Here is a 20,642-nt window from a genome sequence, read left to right as displayed (position 1 = left end):
TCAGACTGCTAAAAGTTAATGTTGGCTATGTAGCCTATTTGTACCTAAGAACGTTTTTTTATGTAGCAGTCTTACTTAAAATTGAGTACTTTATTGTAAAGGGTCTAAATACTTATTCCACCACTGCTGACATGGACAAATTAAACATAGGTGTTAATTACGTCAGTACATACTATAGTTTTGACATCTTCGACGGCACTTGAACGCAGCCACGCTGACGCTCAGCGTCGCCTGCTTGAGCGCTCTTTAACTGAGCAGCAGGACACTGGAAGTTGCAGATAAGTGGGGCGACTCTGCTGCTGAGGACAGTCTGCCTGTACCATCCGCTGCTTGTCCTTTACCTCTGCGATTTTAATTACAAAACCAGTCAGCTTCATCCAGATGACCGTGACCCAGGAGGGGCCTATGACCTACGCCAAAATGAAGGGGCTCGTGTCTTTTCTGTCAGGTAAGGACAAACGTTATAAAGGTTTAAGTTACAGGGTTGGATAAGTTTCAGCGTTAACTTAAAGTAGCTACTCTCGAAAAAGATCAAGTTAAAATCTAATAGACAAAATGTGTGGTGGGTAATGAGGTAAGCTGTGAATATATCATATTAAAATGATTAATGCAAGGATGGTCTCATTAAAACATTAAGAAAAAATCAAGACATGGGCTACCTGTCAACCCCCAAAATTATTACAGTAGTTTCATAACCTCAGTGAAGTATCAGTCATGGCACCCACCTAGTAATTAAATCCAGCTGTTGTGTTCTTATGTAAGGGACTAACCCCCTTGCCTGTCTTACAGCTCTGCTTAAAGGGAAGAAAGTTGGCTTAAGTGACTTCCTTTACAAACTTGTATCCAGTCAGCAACTCTGCCAACCGTAAGTTAGGAAGAAGAAACATTTTTAAAGCTTTTTTACTTTATATTTTATCTTATAAAACAAACCCACATGTTACTGTGTCTGGCTTCCCCATTGAAGCCTGGATGCACAGAAAATCCTGCTGCAACCAGGCAAGCTCAGGAGAGAGAAGGAAGGCAGACCTCCTCTGGTGAGTTCAGAGGGAAGGTTTTTAAAACTGTCTTCTGAGTGCTGACAGGAGATGAAACTAAATCGGACCTCCTCCTGACCATCCTGTCCATCTGTCTTTTCTTTCCTCAGAGCTCATTGAACACAGGAACCTCAGAGTGAGTCATTTTCCCCCTGACACCCAGAAATATTCCATGACAGAAGTTTTACTTCAAATTACTGAGCAACTTTTTTTCTTTCTGTAGAAGTCTATTGAGCTTTCACATTTAAAAAGTAGCTATAATATGTCTCTATGGCTAATGATGGTCAGTGCTTTATTAGTCATTAATGAGGTGTCACAATTTAAAAAAGAAAGAAAAATCAGACTTACTTATGTGGCCAGAAGGTTTGTTCAGGCTGTGGCCTTAGACTCAGAAAGCTGAAGTATTTGGTGATCACAACGTGGCAACCCAAAAGTTAATTCTCTTCTAGCACTCATTATCATAGCCTATTATGAAGTGATCTTATTTCTAATCACTGTTCTATTAACCAGGATGAAACCATCGGACTTTGACTACGTCAAGGTTATCGGCAGAGGAAGCTTTGGAAAGGTGGGAATTTATTCTCCTTCTAAGTTGCTGTGTTTGTTCTTCTGAACTTGATGCTGGGATATTAAATGTAAAAAAAAACAAAAAAATCTAACTTTTACAGGTGCTACTGGCAAAACACAGAAAACAAGGAGGCTACTATGCAGTGAAAGTACTGCAGAAACAGATGATTGTCCAGAGGAAAGAGGTAGTCTGTCTGTCTGTCTGTCTGTCTGTCTGTCTATCTATCTATCTATCTATCTATCTATCTATCTATCTATCTATCTATCTATCTATCTATCTATCTATCTATCTATCTATCTATCTATCTATCTATCTATCTATCTATCTGTTTTGTGTCTATAGCAGAGGCATGTGATGGTTGAGAGGAGTGTGCTGCTGAAAGGACTACAACATCCATTCCTGGTGGGACTCCACTTCTCTTTCCAGACACCAACCATGCTCTACTTTGCTCTGGACTACGTTAATGGAGGGGAGGTGTGTGTAAAACTGCATGATGGGTAGAAATCAGAGGCAAAGCTATGGGATACTGGCACAGTTCAAAACAGTATGTGACTTTTATATTGAGTAAAATGGAATAAAAAAATTAAAAAAAAGACATCCAGCATACAAACATCCACCAGCAGAATTAAAACAGTTGTTGTAGTTATTTGTCTAGAAATGGAAAATAACTCTCCTTTTTGTTGCTCTTTTATTGAATTTCATTGTCATTAATGAACACTTTGCATATCTCTGCGTCCTCAGCTTTTCTACCACCTGCAGAGGGAAGTGTCTTTTCCAGAACCGAGAGCTGCTTTCTACGCTGCAGAGATGGCTGCAGCGCTGGGCTACCTCCACTCTCTTGACATCGTTTACAGGTGCACATCCTGTACATATACAGATTGAGACTGGCCACAGAGTCACTCTTCCAAATCTTTCTTGGCTCGCTGCTTTCTCACTTTAGCTGTTCATGTTTGATTTAAACATGCTGCGTATGTTTAATTTATTCATGCATGGAAATCCCAATGAATGATTGCTCCTGAAATCCACTATTGCCAGTAAAAGAAAGCAATGTAAAACCAGAGGAAACAAACAATAACAACACAGAGTGAAGTTCATGCAAGTTTTTGCCGGAACCACCAGACTAAAGCAACACTTTTGTGCCATGTGTATCTGTGCAGAGATCTGAAACCAGAGAACATCCTGCTGGACAGTGAGGGCCATGTGATGCTGACTGATTTTGGGCTTTGTAAAGAAGGTGTACCCATCGGTGGTATAATGCATACCTTCTGTGGGACTCCAGAGTACCTCGCTCCAGAGGTGCTACAAGGCCAGCCCTATAGCCCTGCTGTGGACTGGTGGGGACTCGGCACAGTACTTTTTGAGATGATTTGTGGACTGGTGAGTGTAAAGGTGAAATAATCTTTTCCATCATCTCACCTTTCTCCTCTGCATCTTCACCTCACGTCACCTCCTTGCTCTCTCTCTCTCTCTCTCTCTCTCTCTCAGCCTCCATTTTATAGTCGTAGCAAAGCAGAGATGTTTGAGAAAATCCTTCACGCTCCTCTGCAGCTCCACAGTAGGGTTTCTGAGGCTGCCTGCTCACTCTTAGAGGGATTATTGGAAAGAGATGTCTCCAAACGCCTAGGGGGGAGTCGAGACATTGTGAGTGCAGACACTAAAGAGAGATAAACAGTGATGAGCACAAAGACACAAAACCACAGACAAGGAAACTTTGTTGTGTTTCCAGCTGGAGCTCCAGGAACATCCCTTCTTTGCCTCCATCGAATGGGAAGAGCTCCTGGCCAGAAGAGTTAGACCCCCATTCATCCCGAATGTGGTATGAGAGAATCAGAAATCAGTCCAGAGCACTGTTGTTGTCAGTTTATCTGCACATATACGTACTCCTGTCTCCTCTCTCCTCTCCAGACGGGTCCTTGTGATGTCAGTTACATCGACCCCGAGTTCACGCTGCAACCCGTACCTGCCTCAGTGAACGGGAGGTGCCAGGCAGCCGGGGTCGGTGAAGCCTTTCCAGGATTCTCCTTCATGAACCCGGCGGAGTACGAGGCAGCAGAGCCAGTTTCATAATCCCCCCAAACCCTCTGGGACCATGCTCTTTCCAGTATTTATTTTTTATGTCATAAATTATTAAATAGAAATCTATTTTTAAGCACCTGAGGAAAATATTCTTACACTAACACTGCAATTTGCTGCATATTTAGTTGCATTTAATTCAATTAAATTATGGACTATTTTTAAGTAGCATTGTTGCTGTTATTTCAGTTCATGATATGGAATAGGCTGGTCACTACTTTCCTCATTAATTCCATGGAACAATAAAGAGTCTGAGGCCTTTTTATTTTATAACACTTTGCATTTATATTTAAAAATATACCATGTGTATTGCAACATTCCCATTCTGCTTTTACTTTCACAGCTTACAATGGTACTGAAAATACGGCTTTTATGCCGCATAGTGACAGAGCCAAATACAGAAAGCATCTCCTTGTGGCATTAACATAAAAACATCAGGGTGCCAGCCTATTGGCAACACTTTAACACAAATTGTACTCAGCTATGACTTAATGTGTGATAGGTGAGGAGTCTTTCTTTTTTTTTTTGTCTAGTGACAAACAGAAAAATCCCATCACCATGGAGAATCCTAATGGGTGTCTTGAGGACACGAGCATCTGGTCTGATCCTTTCTACCTCACTTCATAAGACTGATTATGGAACAGTTTAGACACAGGGTTGCTTTCGGGCTGTCAGTAGATGCTGAAGGAGGCGTAGCTCTGCTCACTCTGGCACAGGAAGTAAGCTATCAGCTGCCCGTTGCAAATCATCAGAAACAAGCCGCTACCTACGGAACAATAAGCATTTGGAGCAATAAAAAGAACTCAAAGTTAAATGTGTAAACTTGTAGATAAGTCGCCAGTGATGTTTGTCTTACCTAAAGCCAGCCACCACTGCCACACCATAGGGAACTCCAACATTACTGCAACATAGTGGGAGAAAAGGTGTCATTACACAACACATTTGGACATTTAAGTGTGCAGTATTGAGATTTCTGCTCACCTAGGCTGGTGATCATTACATGCAGGAGTGTGACAGTGAGGGCATAGTCCCAAACCCGCCTCCTCACCACTGCAGCAAACAGAAGGCCGCTGCAAAAGTAGGTGAGCTCCAAGGACAGCAGGTTCACTGAGAGGGAGACCAAAGCATGTGAGAAAATACATTATCTGTACAAAGTTCACACTCATTGTTGATCACGTTGGAAGTATTAAGTGCGCTCACCCAAGTATTTAGAGTTGGATTCAGTAGGTTCGGTGTTAAAGTCGAATGGAATCAGGCCATCAAAGTGCTCCAACCTAAATGAGGAAAAATGAGCAGTGTTGAGTGTAAAAGTATCTCAGCTTGCATGAGTCTTGACAAGAGGCCACGGGTTGTGGGTTAAGTAATGTCAACATTCATAAAAGAGAACTTTAATTTTGGCCTACTAGATCTCTCTCCTGTGCAAACACCAGAGCTCCTTTTAAATCCTTTGGATCAAGTCAAACACTCCTAAAAAGGTGGATCCGAGGCCAGATTAACCCACTGCACGGGGTAAATGTTTGCTGCAGGGCTATGAGCTGTTCCTGCTGCTCGCTGTGCATACTGTTACCTCCAAATGACAGTCAAGTACAACACGCTGCAGACTACACATTGTTGTTTTTATCATGTTAAATACATTTTTATTTCGTAATATTCCTCCATGTAAGGATAACTGAAAAACTAAAGGAATAAAGTTCTTAAAAGTCCATTTTTACTGACAGACCCTCTACATTTGTGACCTCAGGATGAGGTCAAGTAAAATGTTAAAACACCGTATTGTTTGAACTAATAGTGTGTTTTGTGATGCATATTCAGAAAACAAATTTGCAGTTTATTAATTTACGACAAATATATTTGCATATAGTGACTTGGTGCTCTTAGGGATCATTGTTGTCCAACGCTAACTTGCTTGGTTGCATGTCCCTGTGCGCATGCGTGAGGGACTCTCACCTGAAGGCACCGAAGCACACACTCCCAATCATGTAGAAAAGAGCGTAAAATATAAGCAGACACAGCAGCAGGTTGAAAAGCACGGTCTGCGGGATGGAGGGAGAGAAGAAGGTATTATTTACATGATCTCATTTGTCAACACCGCATATTTTCCACGCAACGCAACATGAGAAAACAGCAAACTGCAAGCTGAGCGTGCAGTCCTACAGTGTTATAGGCTAAAAGGCTGCAGTGGGAGGGATGCGCAAGTAGGCAGACTATATCTGCCGCAAACTGACCTGCTGCTGGATTATAATGAGTGAGAATTGTTGGATATCGCCTCAGACACGGCATGTCAGTCATATCCAAGTAAGCACATCATTCGCAGTGTCGATCCACGCTGACTTGACAGTTCACAGAGACGCCTAAAGCAGACGGGGGTGTCGAGTAAATCATGACACATTATCTCATCCTCTTACCTTCGAGTCGACCGCTTTGCCATTGAATGCCATCTCATGGTTTTGCACTAGATGTTATATTCCCAAATAGTGCAGGCTGCAGCAGGCTGCACGACAGACATCCACCGCTATAATCCCCCACAAACTGGACTCCTTCTGCCATCTAGCGACAAGACACGAAGCAGCGCCGCCGCTTTTCTTACACAGCTCGGGCTGAACTCCCTCGTATCAGCACGGCCTTTGTTGACTGGGAAAAAAAAAATTACTTCTCTCAATGTGTTGCGGCTACTCGGCGTATCAAGTTGAGTTTAATGGATATTTAAGAGATTTCGTGTCTCAGGTCGAGTCCAGTTTTCAGGGAAATAGCCCACATCTCTAGCCTTATCATGCAAGGAGACGGCCACACAATGTGGGAGGGATTACTGCAGGTTAGCTGCTGATTATTTGGATAAATATGACTGTTTGTGCCCCAAAAAATACTTCAAATTAATCAAATAACCTCCAGACAAGGAATTAGGACCCATGTAGTCCCATTTCAAACGAAAAGCATCAGCTGTCACATTAAGACCATAAAACATGCGTACAGTAGCTCAGAAGTGCGTTGAAATGTATGAATACTCGATATTTAAATGCCTTTGCTAGACGTGCAGTCAAAATATAATGCTATAGTGTTGTTTTAGTGCATCAAATGTGATGATATGTTAAGATTAAGGTCGGCTAAACACAATATGTGCATTTAAACAGCCTCGCTTCATTAACTGAGACAGATATCGTACACACCAACCAACAGAGCCGCAGATGAATTTAAGGGCAGAAAAAAACCCAGTCCCGATACCGGTGTAGCGATGTGTTTGGTTTAATTTTGGGTTTAAAAATGTCACTTCGGGTGATTTTGCACAGGCCTGCGCATTTAATCCTAACAGTTAGCACCGCTGTAACGAGACAGTTTAAAGCCTGTGCTCGGACTGCATCCAACACAAAACTATTTATCGATCGCAGTGTTGAAAACTGGGGAGGTAAACAGCCAGTTTGACCACCGGGGAACCGACCGCTCCTCAGCGGTAATGGAGACACTGCGGTCCCTGCGCTCCATCGACACACACTCGGACTTCTTGGGGGGGTGGAGGTGTGTGTGTGTGTGTGTGTGTGTGGGGGGGGGGGGGTGTACATACTTCTGAGGCTGTTTTTGGGGGGGCAAAGGGGAAATACGAGCCCCTGTCCGGCGGGTAGTATGTGTCGTATCGGCTCCGGACTGAGTTCTGGGCGTGTTGTGAACGAACGCGGGCCTGGTATTGAACACCGATAGTGTTCTGAACTTTTCCGAGACCCAAAGTTGTCGGGCAGCGCATCTTGCGCGCATGCGCATCGTTCTATCCAGCTCTAAATAAGAGTTAAAACAGAAACGAGGTGAGTTCCACAATTTCTAAACAATCCGGCCGTTAATACTAATTTATTGCCGTTAATAGAGATAAAATTTGGAAAAACTGGCCCGCGTTTTGCCAATTGGCGTTAGTTTGCATTATTTTCACTCTGATTTAAAAACGGGGAGAATAAATCGGTTTTTTTTTTTTTTTTTCCAAGTTTCTATTGAAGAAATTAAATGAAGCAACAATGTTGACGCTCGTAACAGTCGCGCGGCGTGACTGCGACCGTGCGGGATATTCTGCGGGATATCGGCGTTTTGCAAATGCGTTTTCCTCTTGTTATTAACCGGGAAACTTATTTATTACAGATTGTCCTTAGCTGGCTGCATCCAGTCACAATGCTACGGCTAGCAGCAGCCCCCCCCACCCACCCCTCCTCCACCTCCTCCGCCTCCTCCACCGTTCAGATGAACGGGAGTCCAGCTAGCTGGCTGTTAGCTTTCATGTCCAGCGCTAGCTAGCAACCCGGGCTTGACATTCCGTGACAAGGGGAAAGTGAAGAAAAATAACCAGAGTCAATGAAAACACCGCGTCAGGAAATTACAGGGCAAGCGTTTGCCTCTGTTCGACACATAGCGGCTTTGCGCGATTTGTTTAAATTGCTAACTTGAGTAATTAACATAGTTTAAACGTGTTGGTGGCCTCTTCCTATGCTCCGCCATTTTGTATAAGACGAATGCTAATCATGGGCGCTCTTACGTACACTTTTATTTATGGCGAGAATAAAACTGGTGGTACTCGGTGCAAAGTCAAAACTTCGCCGACGTCCACCGGCTCTGACTGTTGTTTACTTTTCACGTGATTTATAACCACGGCGCAAACAAAAAAAAAAAGCCTCCTTAATTTAGTGTTAAACGTGCGTCAAGACTAAAACGTTATATCGTAATATTAGACGGATTAAGACGCTCTTAAGTTTGGCCAGCCGGTGCAGAAAACAGTGTTCTCCTTAAAACTGATAAACAAATTACCCTCCCACTCACTCACGACCTGGCAAACGCTGGGTTTTAAGAGATACTGTTAAAACAAGGAAAAGATGGACTTGTGTGGTAAACTTAAAGTTGAGACGTCTTTCCTCGTGTTTGTCAATGATCTTAATGAAGGTTTGCCCTGATGAGGCCGTTTGTGCACGTATTTCCCCGTTGGTTGACCAGCAAAACAATATTATTATTGACTGTTTTAGTCTGAAATCGAAGTGCATGGTGGATCCTGCAAGCCAGCACGCAGTCGCCATCTAGCGGTGATGCAACGCAACGCTGTTTACAAGTGCAGGTAGAAGCTGCATTTGTAATTTGAATCACTTTGTAGATAAAGCCACGCAGGAGGGCTGCCTCACTGAGATAGTCGTGTACAGTCAACACAACCAGGCTAAAGAACGGTGTAATAATAGTCAGAAGTGTCGACTGATCCTCTTTACTTGGACTTTTTTTTTTTTTAGCATTGTTCTTGTGTGCGTGTGCGACGGTGTCTCTGATGTGACGGTTATGTGTTTGCAGGCTGGGGATATTAGCGGAGTTGGAATGACTGACACTCCACCCAGTGATGGCCCCTCCCAGGGAGCTGAGTTTGACATGATGGGTGCTCTGGACTGGAAGGATGGTATAGCCACGCTGCCAGGCAGTGATATCAGGGTACTTAAGAGATTTGTTTTTGTTCCTGTCTGGGATTTTTTCTTAATTGTGCAAATATTTCTTTACAAACAAGATGAGGGTTCCCTGTTGAGGCTAGATGGATCAGGATCATGGTGGCACTTCTCATATTTTCCTGGGACAAACCCTGATGAGCATATCTGTTTATTCCCTGTGTGTTTCAGTTCCGCATGACAGAGTTTGGGACTCTTGAGATTGTCACAGACCCCGAGGTCAAAGGGCAGGAGGCACAGTCTAACTGTGAGACCTTGGACCCAGCACCTTCTCACACTCCCACCCCTCCACCAGAGGGCCAATCACAGACCAGCATAGCCACAGCTCCAGCCAATCAGAGTAAGCCAGGATCATCTCAAGCTAAAGGTATGACAGCACACGTTTAATGTTGTTACTATAAATAATTGCAGTGTTTAAGTTTTATACTGTATCCATGTTTTGGACAGTGAACAGTATCAGTTTCAGCCTGTCTTCCTCCTCTGTCTTCTAGCTCCTGGTCCGGTGCTTTTGTCGTTAGAGGAGGGCCCCAGTGTGGAGGGCCCCAGTGTGGAGGGCCCCAGCGTGGAGGTTGGCCCCAGTGTTGAAGTTGGCTCCAGTGCAGACATGGGCCCAAATGGGGATCCGTCAAGGTGCCGGGCATGTGGTGGCCGGGTTCCTGGAGATGCTCTCCTGCAGGGGAAATTCTGTAGCTCTGTCTGTGCCCAGCCCTCCAGTGGCAGGTAAAGTCACACACCTGGTATTCCTCAGTGACTTTTTGTTACCTTCCAGATTGTTTTGCTATCTTGTTTCATCATGGACCACATCTTTTTTTTTTTCTTCTTCTTCTTCTTTTTTTTTTTAATTAATTTTTTTTTTTTTTTAAGATCTTCTCCAGGGGAAGCACGGGAGAGTCAGGCAGTAGAAGGTGAGAGGCTTGGCAAACGTGTCCGCAAAAAAAGAAAGATCTACATGGATTCTGGCGATGAGGAGGAAGACAACCAAGAGGAACCAGAGGTGAGGAGCATCCTCTTAATGTTGGTCACCAGTATTGTTCCCTTTCAGAGCTACAGGCCAGTCAGGTGTCTAGGTCCACCCTACTGTAAATACTCAAGCTTTGCAGTGTCTTCTCATAGAAAAGGGCAAGAATTGTTTTCATGATGCAGCTTATTAACGTGCTCTTGTTATTTTCTTTTGTAGGAAAAAGCCAAGACTACCAAAGGCAGGAGAGGAGCCAAAATGGCTAAACTGGGTATGTTAGACTGTAAAAGGAGGGATGGAGAAATATTTAGCTTGTCCCACTGTAACCATTAATAACATCCTCTTACATTGTTACTTGAATTCACGACTGCAAAGGTCTTAAATGAATCTAAAAACAACATTTATGTTTCAGATTCAGGTTTGTGTCTTGGAAAAAAAACATGAATGGTGCTCATGAATTGCCAGTCATTGAGAATATCATACACTTAACTGCAGCACATAATGTGTAAATATTTGTCTGCTCAACATTCAGTGACGGCCCCATCCAGTAAGAAACGGGCATGGAGCTGGCCTGCTTACATCGAGGAGGAGAAGGCCATTGCTGCTCCTGTTAAGATGTTCAAAGAGGTGTGCACCCCTACATGCCGGCCGCTTTTATTTTGTTAGGTATAACCTGATAGTTATGTTTACCTAAACTGTGCTGTGGTGTCCATTTGTCTTGCAGCACCAGTCATTTCCTCAAAGCAGGAACAGTTTTAAGGTGGGAATGAAGCTGGAGGGACTCGATCCATCTCACCCGTCTTTGTTCTGCGTGCTTACTGTTGCAGAGGTATGAGCGCAACTGTTGGTTTGTGACCATATATACGTGGATCCTTTTTTAGAGTTAAGAATTGAAGTCACGTGTGCACGCCGTCCCTTTGTCCTCGTAGATCCAAGGTTACAGAGTGAGGCTCCACTTTGACGGTTACCCAGAATGCTACGACTTCTGGGCCAACGCTGACTCGTGGGATCTGAAACCGGCCGGCTGGTGTGAGAAGTTTGGACACAAGTTGTTGTTGCCAAAAGGTAGTCACAAACACACTGTCAGTCAATCAATACCACCCATCCAGGATTTTATAATTGAACATAAATTTAGAGGGTGAACATGAATATAGATTGGTCCTAACGGCCCTGGCACGGTTTGTGTTGTTGTAGGTTGTAAAGAGGGAGAGTTTAATTGGAGCATGTATGTGAAGAACTGCAGGGGTCAACTGGCCCCAAAACACCTTTTCAAAAGCCTCAACACAGTGAGTATTAACTACACTATGTATTACTGTGATTTGTACATTGTCTGACTGTGTGTTTCTTTTATTCTAGTCGGTGACTCCATCTGGATTCAGAGCGGGGATGAAACTGGAGGCGGTCGACAGGAAGAACCCTTTGTTGATCTGTGTAGCAACAATTGCAGCTGTTGTCGACAACCGCCTGCTCATTCATTTTGACAACTGGGATGACACGTATGATTACTGGTAAGAGCTTGGTGTAAGTCTGATAGAAAGCACGTAACCGAAAGGTATTTCTAAAATCCATGTGAATTCCACACTGGTTGGTACGATGTCAACATTGTTCCCTTGGACTTAAGATAGTGTGGAAAGAGTATCACAAATGGATGAACAGAACGTCTGGACAAACATACAGTACATAGTGTATCTACAGGGTTGCTAAAAGTCTAAACATTTGTATTGTTAGTATTTGCTGGTTAATCACAAGCTGATGTTACTGTGTGCCCGTTTACCTGTTTTTGTGTGAAGGTGTGATGCCAGCAGTCCGTACATCCATCCGGTGGGTTACTGTAAAGAGACTGAGCTCACTCTGACCACTCCGGCTGGTAAGACACAGATCAAAACACATGTGGGTTAATATAGTGGTGGACCCAATTTATGTAAAAATCAAACATTATCAGAGATAAATGGCAATTAAATCTGTAACATTTGCTGATGAAGCTTTTACAATTATTGTTACCTTGTGCCACAGATGTATTTTTCCATTGAAAGTCTTCTACACATCTAAAAAGAACAACACAAAAATACATTTCATAAGTACGTCAATGGTAAAATGCGTGCTGTCACTTCCTGTGGATAGCCATATTGTTGTTAATCCACAACATCACAGAGGTGGCTGTGTTCATGTATGGTCTGTCTGCAGTGACTGATGCATCTAATGAGTCTTCATTTCCTCTCATTAGAATATAAAGAACCCAAGAGTTTCTCGTGGGAGAAATACCTGGAAGAGACGGGGACACAGGCAGCTCCTGCACGAGCTTTCAAAATGGTATGATTCAAGTTCATCAATATTTATAGTACTAGAAGTACTACAAAAGTCTGAATGCGGTCATGTGATTATTTTTTCTCCTCGTGTTTGTTGGCAGCGACCTCTACATGGCTTCCACATTGGGATGAAAGTGGAAGCTGTTGATAAGAGGAACCCCATGCTCATTCGAGTTGCCACTATAGTGGACACAGAGGACCACCGACTGAAGGTGCAGGACATCTCTTCGTCGAGATGCATTTGAACTTGTTCTGTGCTCAGCTTGTGCTTAATTTTACTGTTTTCCCTCTCCATCTTCTCTTCTAGATCCACTTTGATGGCTGGAGCTCAGAGTATGACTACTTTGTGGAGACCGACTACCCAGATCTACACCCTGTAGGGTGGTGTCAGAAAACTGGACACCCACTACAGTACCCCAACGGTGAGACACACTTTTTGACTCTCTCACACACTGTCCCTTTCTGTCCTGCCTGGTTTTCAACAGACGAGTGAGCAGACTTAACTTGTGGATGTGGTGTTGGGATGAATATATGATGAAATCAAACGGGTCTGTCAGTTGTTTGCATAGTTTTATTAACACTCCCTCATGTGTCTGTGTGGGTATATTTCAGGCTCCAGTGATATATCGGCTGCCCCAGGACAGGGGTGTCCTACCCCAGGGTGCAACGGGGTTGGGCACATCAGGGGGCCTCGCCATGGGACTCACTACAGGTTAGTGGCACATACTCAGGTTTATGCTTTCAGAGTCGCTCTGTTTTCTTTTGTTCCTCCTCTGTTACATATTACTTCTCCATTTTTATTTCATATGGCATCTAGATTTCTAGATTTCCCTTGCTGTTTTCCTCTGTGAATATATGTCATCTTTTTATTTCCATGCAATGCCTATTCTGAATTCATTTTAGCTCTTGCTGCTGTTACCTTTTAGTCCTGTTTTAGAAATACATTTCCATCCTTAAATGCTCGACCTTTACATTTGATTTCTATCAAATCTAATAAAAACAAAAACAAAATCATTAGGGATGGGCATTTTTTTTAAGCAAAAATGCAACTTTTCACTGGGAACTATTCGACTTTTATTTGAAGACTGTTGTATCTAATTACACACAGCACAGACATTTTACTGGCAACAGTTAGCAGCATTTTCTTCTTCCTCTTCTTTTGTTGTTTAATGGTGGTTATCAGCTCTTGGGTGCATTACTGTCACATTCTGACAGTAGTATTTGAGACAATAGGTGCATAAACTGATTTTGTTTAATGACAATACTAAAATGTAGAAATCCTGACACATCCCTAGGTTTTATTTAATTCTCAATTTCTTGGGCATCCTATCACTCCCGATCTTTCAGTTTTCATTTTTGAGCTCATTGTAGTGTAGTTTTATTTTATGAAAGCTCAGTAATTGTGTGTGCAATAAATAAAGTCTGAATGTTCTCAAATGTCATTATTACTGTGCTTGTGTGGGCTTCCAGCAGTCTAAACGTGTTGTTTGTCTCTGTGTGTGGGAGTCAAGGTGATATTAGTGGCCTTTCCTTCCTATTTGTTATATGCTGTTTAATTGTATAATACCAGAAGTAAAAAGTGAATTATTCAAGGTTTTAAAGGGCTACCTGTTTTAGGTCCGAGTAACGTTAGTGTGTCTCTGTGTGCTTAGTCAGGTGAGCTGCCCCTACTCAGAGATTAATCTCAACAAGGAGGGTTTGCTGCCGGACCGTCTCAGCGGAGAGCGACCCATCACCCTCAGTGGACCTCATCCTCGGGGGCGACGCCCCGACCCTCACGCCAACATTACAACACAGTCCTCCTCGACGCCAGAGCAGCCTGAAGGAGCCGAGGACCCCCAGAACAAGTCAGTCCACAAAAACAACATGACCACACTAACACTCCTAACAGGGTTTTTCATGTAACTCTATGTAGTCATTCGCACCCGAGTGAAGGTTATCTGTGTTGCTAGGAAACCGGTGACAGGGGAAGCTGAGTGCTCAGGACGTAACAGCCAGCCGGAGCCACTGGGTGGAGCCAGTGAGCAAATCCACAATGGAACGAGGCCTAAAAGGTGGCTGTCACTCATGATACTCAGCTGTGCTGAAGTTCAATGGTGAGGATGTTTGTGTCAGAGAGTAATTTCTGACTTGTACATTGTTATTTCTTTCAGGACCGCTCCAGTTCCCAAATACCTGAAAATGCACTATGTCAAAGAGGAGATTGGTGACAGTAAAGGTGAGTGGGAAAGTGTAAAATGGTGATATGAAGCCTGCACGTCACACCTTCATCCCACTCACTACCATGTCCCTCTTCCCCCCCCCCTACTCCTCAGCCTCTCCAGACGCCATCTCTCTCCAGCAGGCCCTCCACGAGTCTGTGTTCTCCCCCGGCATCTCTGCCTCTCCTCCCCATCGGGTGGCTCTCTGCTGGGACAAACACTGCCAGCTGCTGCCCGAGGTCCTGGGGCTGACTGCCAAGAGAGTGGCCACTTGGAGCGCCGAGGAGGTCGGACATGCTTACACACTCCCCCTGTGTCAACACATGAAAAGCAGACATACTCCTCATTCACTAATCTAACATGAAGGCAACTTGTTGTTCAGGGAAACTGCAACTGTGCATGAATATTCAAGGGGAGCTTGTCTGGTCGTTACGGTGAACTGGTGCCTTCTTTCTTCCTGTCAGGTTAACACCTGGCAGTCAATAGGGGCATGCAGAGCACTTTGATCAGTAGATCAACATTTATTGATGGACGTGCTGTGTTTGACTGAGTGTCCGTAGCTGATTGCTGTGTGTTGTTTCTCGTTGTTAATCAGGTGGCCAGCTTTGTTAAAGGACTCCCAGGATGTAAAGAACATGCTGCTACGTTTAAAACAGAGGTAAGCACGTCACTGCTGAACTTGACTTCAATTGACTGACAAACACAGCAAGTCTGAAGACACAGGGCCTCAACCAATAACAGTTTTCAGTTTTTGTTTTTTTAGGTTATTTATTAGGGTTGTTTTTCATGCTTTATCTTTTACAATGTTGATGTGTTCTAGCTGTCAAGATTGGAAACACTGAGTCTTTTAAATTACTGATTAATCAACTAATGATTTTAAGCACTACTTAACCGACCAGGGTTCAACCAGTTAAATTTACCAATGCATCCTCCTTGTTTGGAAAATCAAACATGAGCATGACTCTGTGTTCCCCTACTGATACTAAAGAGGTCTCACTGATTAGTCTTGTTCGTCAGTGATTCGTCAGAAAACTCTCACTCGTTTCCTGTGAAGGCAACGAGTGAGAGGCTCGTGTTTTGCATTTGAGAAATCGTGAAGAAAACACACACGGTCTTCCTCGTGTGCATCGCACGGGTGAAAAATTGTACGAGACCCCAATACGCACAGATGGCAGCAATAAATAAGCATAGACTTAATCAATTGAATATTTACGTTTTCCTGCCATCTGTGTGTCGACTTGAAATATCTGCACGTTAAATTATATTTTTTTTATATCAGTCACAGGGTGCAGACTTCTCAGATAAGTTGTTTTTATGTCTGTTTTGCAACTGGGCTTAATTTTATGCCATTTCAGGCATTTTCATAAAACCTGCATACATTTTCACATAATTAAGGAATGTTTTTTTTTGTTTTTTTTGTTTTTTAAAGACATTTTAGGAATCAATTTCAGTTCCACCGAAACATTTCTTATGTCTCATAATATGCAATTATTTGTAGATACACGGTACAAACTATTCATTACATGTTGCAGGTTAATCTACTGCAGATAAGCCCTGAATGACGTTTCACAGAGTTTTAGTTATACTGAAATTCATGAAAGCCTGAGAGGTGCAGCCAATACATAAAGTTCAGTGGGTTTTCGTTTCATTATAAAATCAATAGAAATCCAATCATCCACAAAAAAAAGTTTAATCTTTTTCTTATGGATTTAATTAAACAATGTTTTTAAAGGGGGCATGCACAGTTAGAGACAAGCTGGTGAACAGCCGAGTATTTCCCTCAAGAGTTGGTTAACAGTTTACAGACAGTGAACGATGCACTTAATTCATCATGTGGCCAGAAACTCCAAGTGAATGCTAATATTTATTCATATCTGCTAGATGAGAACATAATAAAGAGTTTGTGAACAAGTTTGTCATTTTAGTTTAGAAGATGACACGTCATTGTTGTTTTTACAACCTGTTTCTACTGCCCTTCACTCAGAAATAGTTTTTTTTTATTGCTGGTGTAGAAGATTGTTAGTTAAAAGAAGCTGTACTTAAAGTAATCTCAGTTTTTCAGAATCTCTACTTGTCTTTAAAACAAAGGTATTTTCTCTTTAGCAAATAGATGGCGAGGCCTTCCTGTTACTCACCCAAGCAGACATCGTTAAGATCCTGTCAATCAAGCTGGGACCCGCTCTGAAGATCTACAACTCCATCCTCATGTTGAAGAACGCCGACGAAGAGTAAGACCTGACTCCGTGAGGACTTGCTTCTTCGTCACAGGCCCTTCAGCTCCACCACCATCAACACTTAACTAAAGACACTAATAAATTTCAGAAAAGAACAAGTTTAATTTGTTGAGCTCTGCGACGGTGCAGCTACACAAGAGAAACAAGTGGGAGCCATCATCTCAGAAACGTCCATCTTTCCTCCCTCTGCCTCCTCTCTCCAACGATGAACAGAAGTGGTCGACCTGAGGGAGAGTTTTTCATGATACCATGAGGATTCCTTGACTTATATCGTGTTTGTTTACAGAATAATTTAAAAAAGAAAAATGAACGACGGGCACCTTCAAGGCTTTCTTAACATCTTGCAGTCGATGAGTTGGATTTAACGTCACAATTCTGTTGTATTTCTCATTTTATCTGAAATGTTATGAAATGTTGCTTGCACTCAGAGCGGACGGAACAAATGTGTTTGTGTTGCTATTTACTTGGGAATAGACTTTAAATTTTGTAAGGAGCAGTGTGCAGGATTTAGGTGTATCTAGTGGTGGGGTTGCAAATTGCAATCAACAGAACACCCCTCATTTCACCATCTGCTTCCAAGTCTGGAAGAAAATCTACGGGGGCTGTGAAACTCACAAAAGGCCCCATCTGGAGCCCGTGTTTGGCTTGTCCCTTCTGGGCTATGATAGAGAGCATGGCGGTGCAACATGGCGCACCTCATGAAAGAGGACCCTCTGTCACTGCCCGATCGATGCATGATGTCAACCCGATTTGTTCTAAGCATGATTTTTTTTTTTTTTTGACAAACAGGCATCTGATTGGCTTACTCTGATATTCTCCTAGCCTTGACCAATAATGCTGCGGCACGCATGCGAGGTCAAAATAGGGTTTTGATACCCGCTACTTGTGTAGACATGAAGGTGTTCATTGTAAGGTAATGAAAACACAACTTGGTATGTTAATTCTTAGTTTCAGGTGATTATCCACGAATGAAAACCTAATTATTAATATTAAATGTCAGTTCTGCCAGTAGAACCTCCTCAATCTTACACACTGCGCCTTTAAAGCTGCAAAATACAATCGTGAGGCGGTGAGAGTTTTTTTTTTTTAAATGTGAAACTCGGTGGAGTAGAAGCACTACATAGTTCAGCTTTTCTCCTGCAGATGGAGAAAGTGGGCCAAATTTGGTTAATTTGGAGTTGGCTGGAGCTGAGATTGAATGGGGGATGGTTAAAACTCTGTATGTTTGTGTTTGTGTGTGTGTGTGTGTGTGTGTGTGTGTGTGTGTGTGTGTGTGTGTGTGTGTGTGTGTGTGTGTGTGTGTGACTTGAGTATGTTTGGGAAATGAGGGTGTAATTTCCTCCCATCCCGTGTGTGTTGCTGCTTCTCTGATTGGAGGATTGTTGTGTGACATGCAGGGCTAAGGGCTAACTGTGTTAAATCAAGATCCAACAAGACAATGAACCAGCTCTGCTCTTCTCTCTCCGCTTCTCTTGGGAACGCCCCATGAATATGAATGTCAAACAACAGCTTTCAGTTGTTTCGTCGATATTGATCATCTTGTTTTTGGCTCCGATAACTTCTGTCATCCACAGTGTAAATATTATACAGCTACCTACCAGAGTTTACTCCTGCTTGGTTATGCAAAGGCTTGACATCTGTCTACAAGGAAGGACATTGTGGCAGTGAACTGAGAAAAAAAAAAGAGCCTCAATTCATAGATTTTGAGAAAGAAGAAGAAGAAGAAGAAAAAAAACAAAAACATTTGTCAGTGTCTTTGCAAATCTGCGTGTACTTCAGCAGGTTGGAATGTGTACATCAGCAACTGTTTATAAGCAAACAGCTTTTATTTATGTATTGTAAATTACGGGGTAATGGTACGCTGTTCTGGCTCTTGAGGTAGCTGTGGCTGTCTGATGGAATGTGTGAATGGGTGAAAATAAATGAGATGCACACTGCTTGCCGTCCTCGTTTGACCTCAGCCATTTTACCACACGTACACACACAGACACACTTAGTCATACTTGTGAAATGTGCTTAGATAAATCTTGAGGAGAGTGTATCTATTTGGTCATTTATACAGTTTGACAGTTTCTGGCTTCAACATTATTCTGGAGCACAATCGTTACCGGTTACTAAACTTCAATGAACATTCACACTAATGCTCATCATCATTGGATAATCTCGTCAGTCTCTCAGTACCAGAAGAGACAGCAGGCCAGAGGATGGTAGCAGGCCCAGCTGCAGCACACTGTGGAAGTTAGTAGCCAACAGGACGTGAGGAACATCCACCAGACCCTTTCTCAGCCAATGAGAGATCGACGCAGCCAGCAATGATAGTCCATCTACCTGAAGGGAGACATTAAACCAGCGACTTTGATTGTGAGTGAGGATGAAGCTGCTCTTGGCTAAACTCTTCAGTTCAGGTTAAGCTCTTCTGCTCAAACTCTTGATAGCCTTACATTTAGTAGCTGTAATGAATAAACCAATTACAAAGACCTCCTTGCCAATCAGTCTGCGGATAAAAACGTCCACCGGATTTCCCTTCTTACTCTTTGATTGAGCCACAGCATGCTAGAAAAACATGTCAGCTTAATTGATGCTGAAACAAATTACTTGCTAATAACTGTCAAAAATCATGCCACATATTAAAGTAGGAATCACAACTCTTTGTATAAGTAAGCCGAGTCTATTTTCATTCTAACCACAAAAGATAAATTAAAAAATTTGATGTTGACTAAGCGTCAAGAGTCAAAAGGAGTTACTTTGTACTTCACTACATTTTAAATGTATGTATTGCAGTTTTCAGTCCATTATCTGACATCTCTAGTTCAAAGCTTTTTCCAAAGCGCCCACCTGTGTTGCAGTCTTGAAGATCAATCTGTTAACATGTCGGCTGAGAGGCTGCACCTTAAGTTTTCCAAGTTTTTGAACTTTTCAGTTCATGCAGACATTAGCTTCCATTCATTTATTTATTCAAATTAGACTACAGACAAAAAACAAGTTGAATACATGACAGTGAGCATCACATTTGAACTACTGTCAAAGTTGCGTTGTACTTTTGAGCTTATTGGCTACAGACAACCAAACCTGTGATGGAAATTTTAAATTGGATCAGCACAGTCAGAGCTGGCCCCAATTTTCTGTAAAATGTCAGGGCCATCAGCAGCATGTTGCAGTCGGGTCGGCGCTTCCCCTCAAACCCAGAACTGTCTCACTGTTTATTGCCCACATTTGGCCCACATACGTTATTCTCACCCACAAACTAGTGGTTATGCTGTGTGGGCCACACCCGACCCATATGCAGCAAGCATCACACAAAACCACCTTGTTGTATATGGCTCACACAAATGGCTCGTGGCGGCCCATGTCACAAACTGTGATGACTAAAAGTGGCCAAGATCAGGCACACGTTAGTATGCTTTATGTCGACAAGCAATACTAAATAAACTAAAGACAGATTTGATGTGAACTTTGATAACTTTTGAAATTTTAACTTTAAGAATACCTTATCTTATCTTAAAGTATAGCAGCTGAACCAAAGTGCTTTTTTTTTTTCTTTTTTCGTTATAGCATTTATCCACCAAGACACCCGACCACTGACAAAGTGGACCAAACAGGCAAAGTGAACTGCTCAAGCGCTCCAGACCCTGAGGGACAAATTCCAAATGTTACAAAAGTTATTTGCACCACTAAAACACAATATTACCTAATGTGGGTCATGCACCATAAACTATTTAACCTTGTGTTGTGAAGGGACTCTCTGTGTAAAAATTTAGTTTAACTTTCATTAGTTTGCTTTGTCTTTGTGCGTAATTCGAATGATACAAATATTAAATATT

The 20,642-nt window shown here is 42.7% G+C and overlaps 3 protein-coding genes across 6 annotated transcripts; 2 read left to right on the top strand and 1 right to left on the bottom strand.

The window, feature by feature from the left end:
* The first annotated feature begins 279 nt into the window (after positions 1 to 279).
* Positions 280 to 3,925, top strand: sgk2b (serum/glucocorticoid regulated kinase 2b). The gene is made up of 12 exons (XM_069696019.1): positions 280 to 448; positions 790 to 865; positions 965 to 1,034; positions 1,145 to 1,170; positions 1,545 to 1,602; positions 1,703 to 1,786; positions 1,945 to 2,076; positions 2,344 to 2,456; positions 2,760 to 2,979; positions 3,088 to 3,243; positions 3,329 to 3,418; positions 3,508 to 3,925. The coding sequence occupies exons 1-12, from the start codon at positions 382 to 384 to the stop codon at positions 3,667 to 3,669; spliced, it is 1,254 nt and encodes a 417-aa protein (XP_069552120.1). The 5' UTR covers positions 280 to 381; the 3' UTR covers positions 3,670 to 3,925.
* Positions 3,926 to 3,934: 9 nt separating this feature from the next.
* Positions 3,935 to 6,429, bottom strand: LOC138619498 (putative transmembrane protein 244). 2 transcript variants are annotated; one of them, XM_069696022.1, is made up of 6 exons: positions 6,081 to 6,429; positions 5,623 to 5,708; positions 4,876 to 4,949; positions 4,657 to 4,782; positions 4,532 to 4,576; positions 3,935 to 4,441 (listed from the first exon to the last, which is right to left on the bottom strand). In XM_069696022.1, exons 1-6 carry the CDS (start codon positions 6,111 to 6,113, stop codon positions 4,347 to 4,349), a joined length of 459 nt encoding a protein of 152 aa, XP_069552123.1. In that variant the 5' UTR covers positions 6,114 to 6,429; the 3' UTR covers positions 3,935 to 4,346. The 2 variants fall into 2 exon arrangements, with proteins under 2 accessions (XP_069552123.1, XP_069552124.1); XM_069696023.1 differs by having other exon boundaries at positions 5,901 to 6,427.
* An 855-nt stretch (positions 6,430 to 7,284) lies between these two features.
* Positions 7,285 to 18,758, top strand: l3mbtl1b (L3MBTL histone methyl-lysine binding protein 1b). 3 transcript variants are annotated; one of them, XM_069696016.1, is made up of 22 exons: positions 7,285 to 7,466; positions 8,977 to 9,111; positions 9,294 to 9,489; positions 9,614 to 9,842; positions 9,987 to 10,116; positions 10,300 to 10,351; positions 10,613 to 10,707; positions 10,805 to 10,909; positions 11,010 to 11,145; positions 11,275 to 11,366; positions 11,437 to 11,588; positions 11,871 to 11,947; positions 12,305 to 12,390; positions 12,488 to 12,598; positions 12,694 to 12,808; positions 12,999 to 13,098; positions 14,039 to 14,233; positions 14,339 to 14,440; positions 14,540 to 14,604; positions 14,702 to 14,874; positions 15,183 to 15,245; positions 16,691 to 18,758. In XM_069696016.1, the coding sequence occupies exons 2-22, from the start codon at positions 9,001 to 9,003 to the stop codon at positions 16,817 to 16,819; spliced, it is 2,514 nt and encodes an 837-aa protein (XP_069552117.1). In that variant the 5' UTR covers positions 7,285 to 7,466; positions 8,977 to 9,000; the 3' UTR covers positions 16,820 to 18,758. The 3 variants fall into 3 exon arrangements, with proteins under 3 accessions (XP_069552117.1, XP_069552119.1, XP_069552118.1); XM_069696017.1 differs by lacking the exon at positions 7,285 to 7,466 and adding an exon at positions 7,751 to 8,752; XM_069696018.1 differs by lacking the exon at positions 8,977 to 9,111.
* The last annotated feature ends 1,884 nt before the right edge of the window (positions 18,759 to 20,642 follow it).

The sequence above is a fragment of the Brachyistius frenatus genome, unplaced genomic scaffold (assembly GCF_029030835.1).
Source record: "Brachyistius frenatus isolate BFR_SWC_R1_liver_20210118 unplaced genomic scaffold, ASM2903083v1 Contig_20, whole genome shotgun sequence".
Taxonomy (NCBI): Eukaryota; Metazoa; Chordata; class Actinopteri; family Embiotocidae; genus Brachyistius; species Brachyistius frenatus.
Note: the sequence above shows the minus strand (reverse complement) of the source record. Positions and strands in the feature narration are given on the sequence as shown.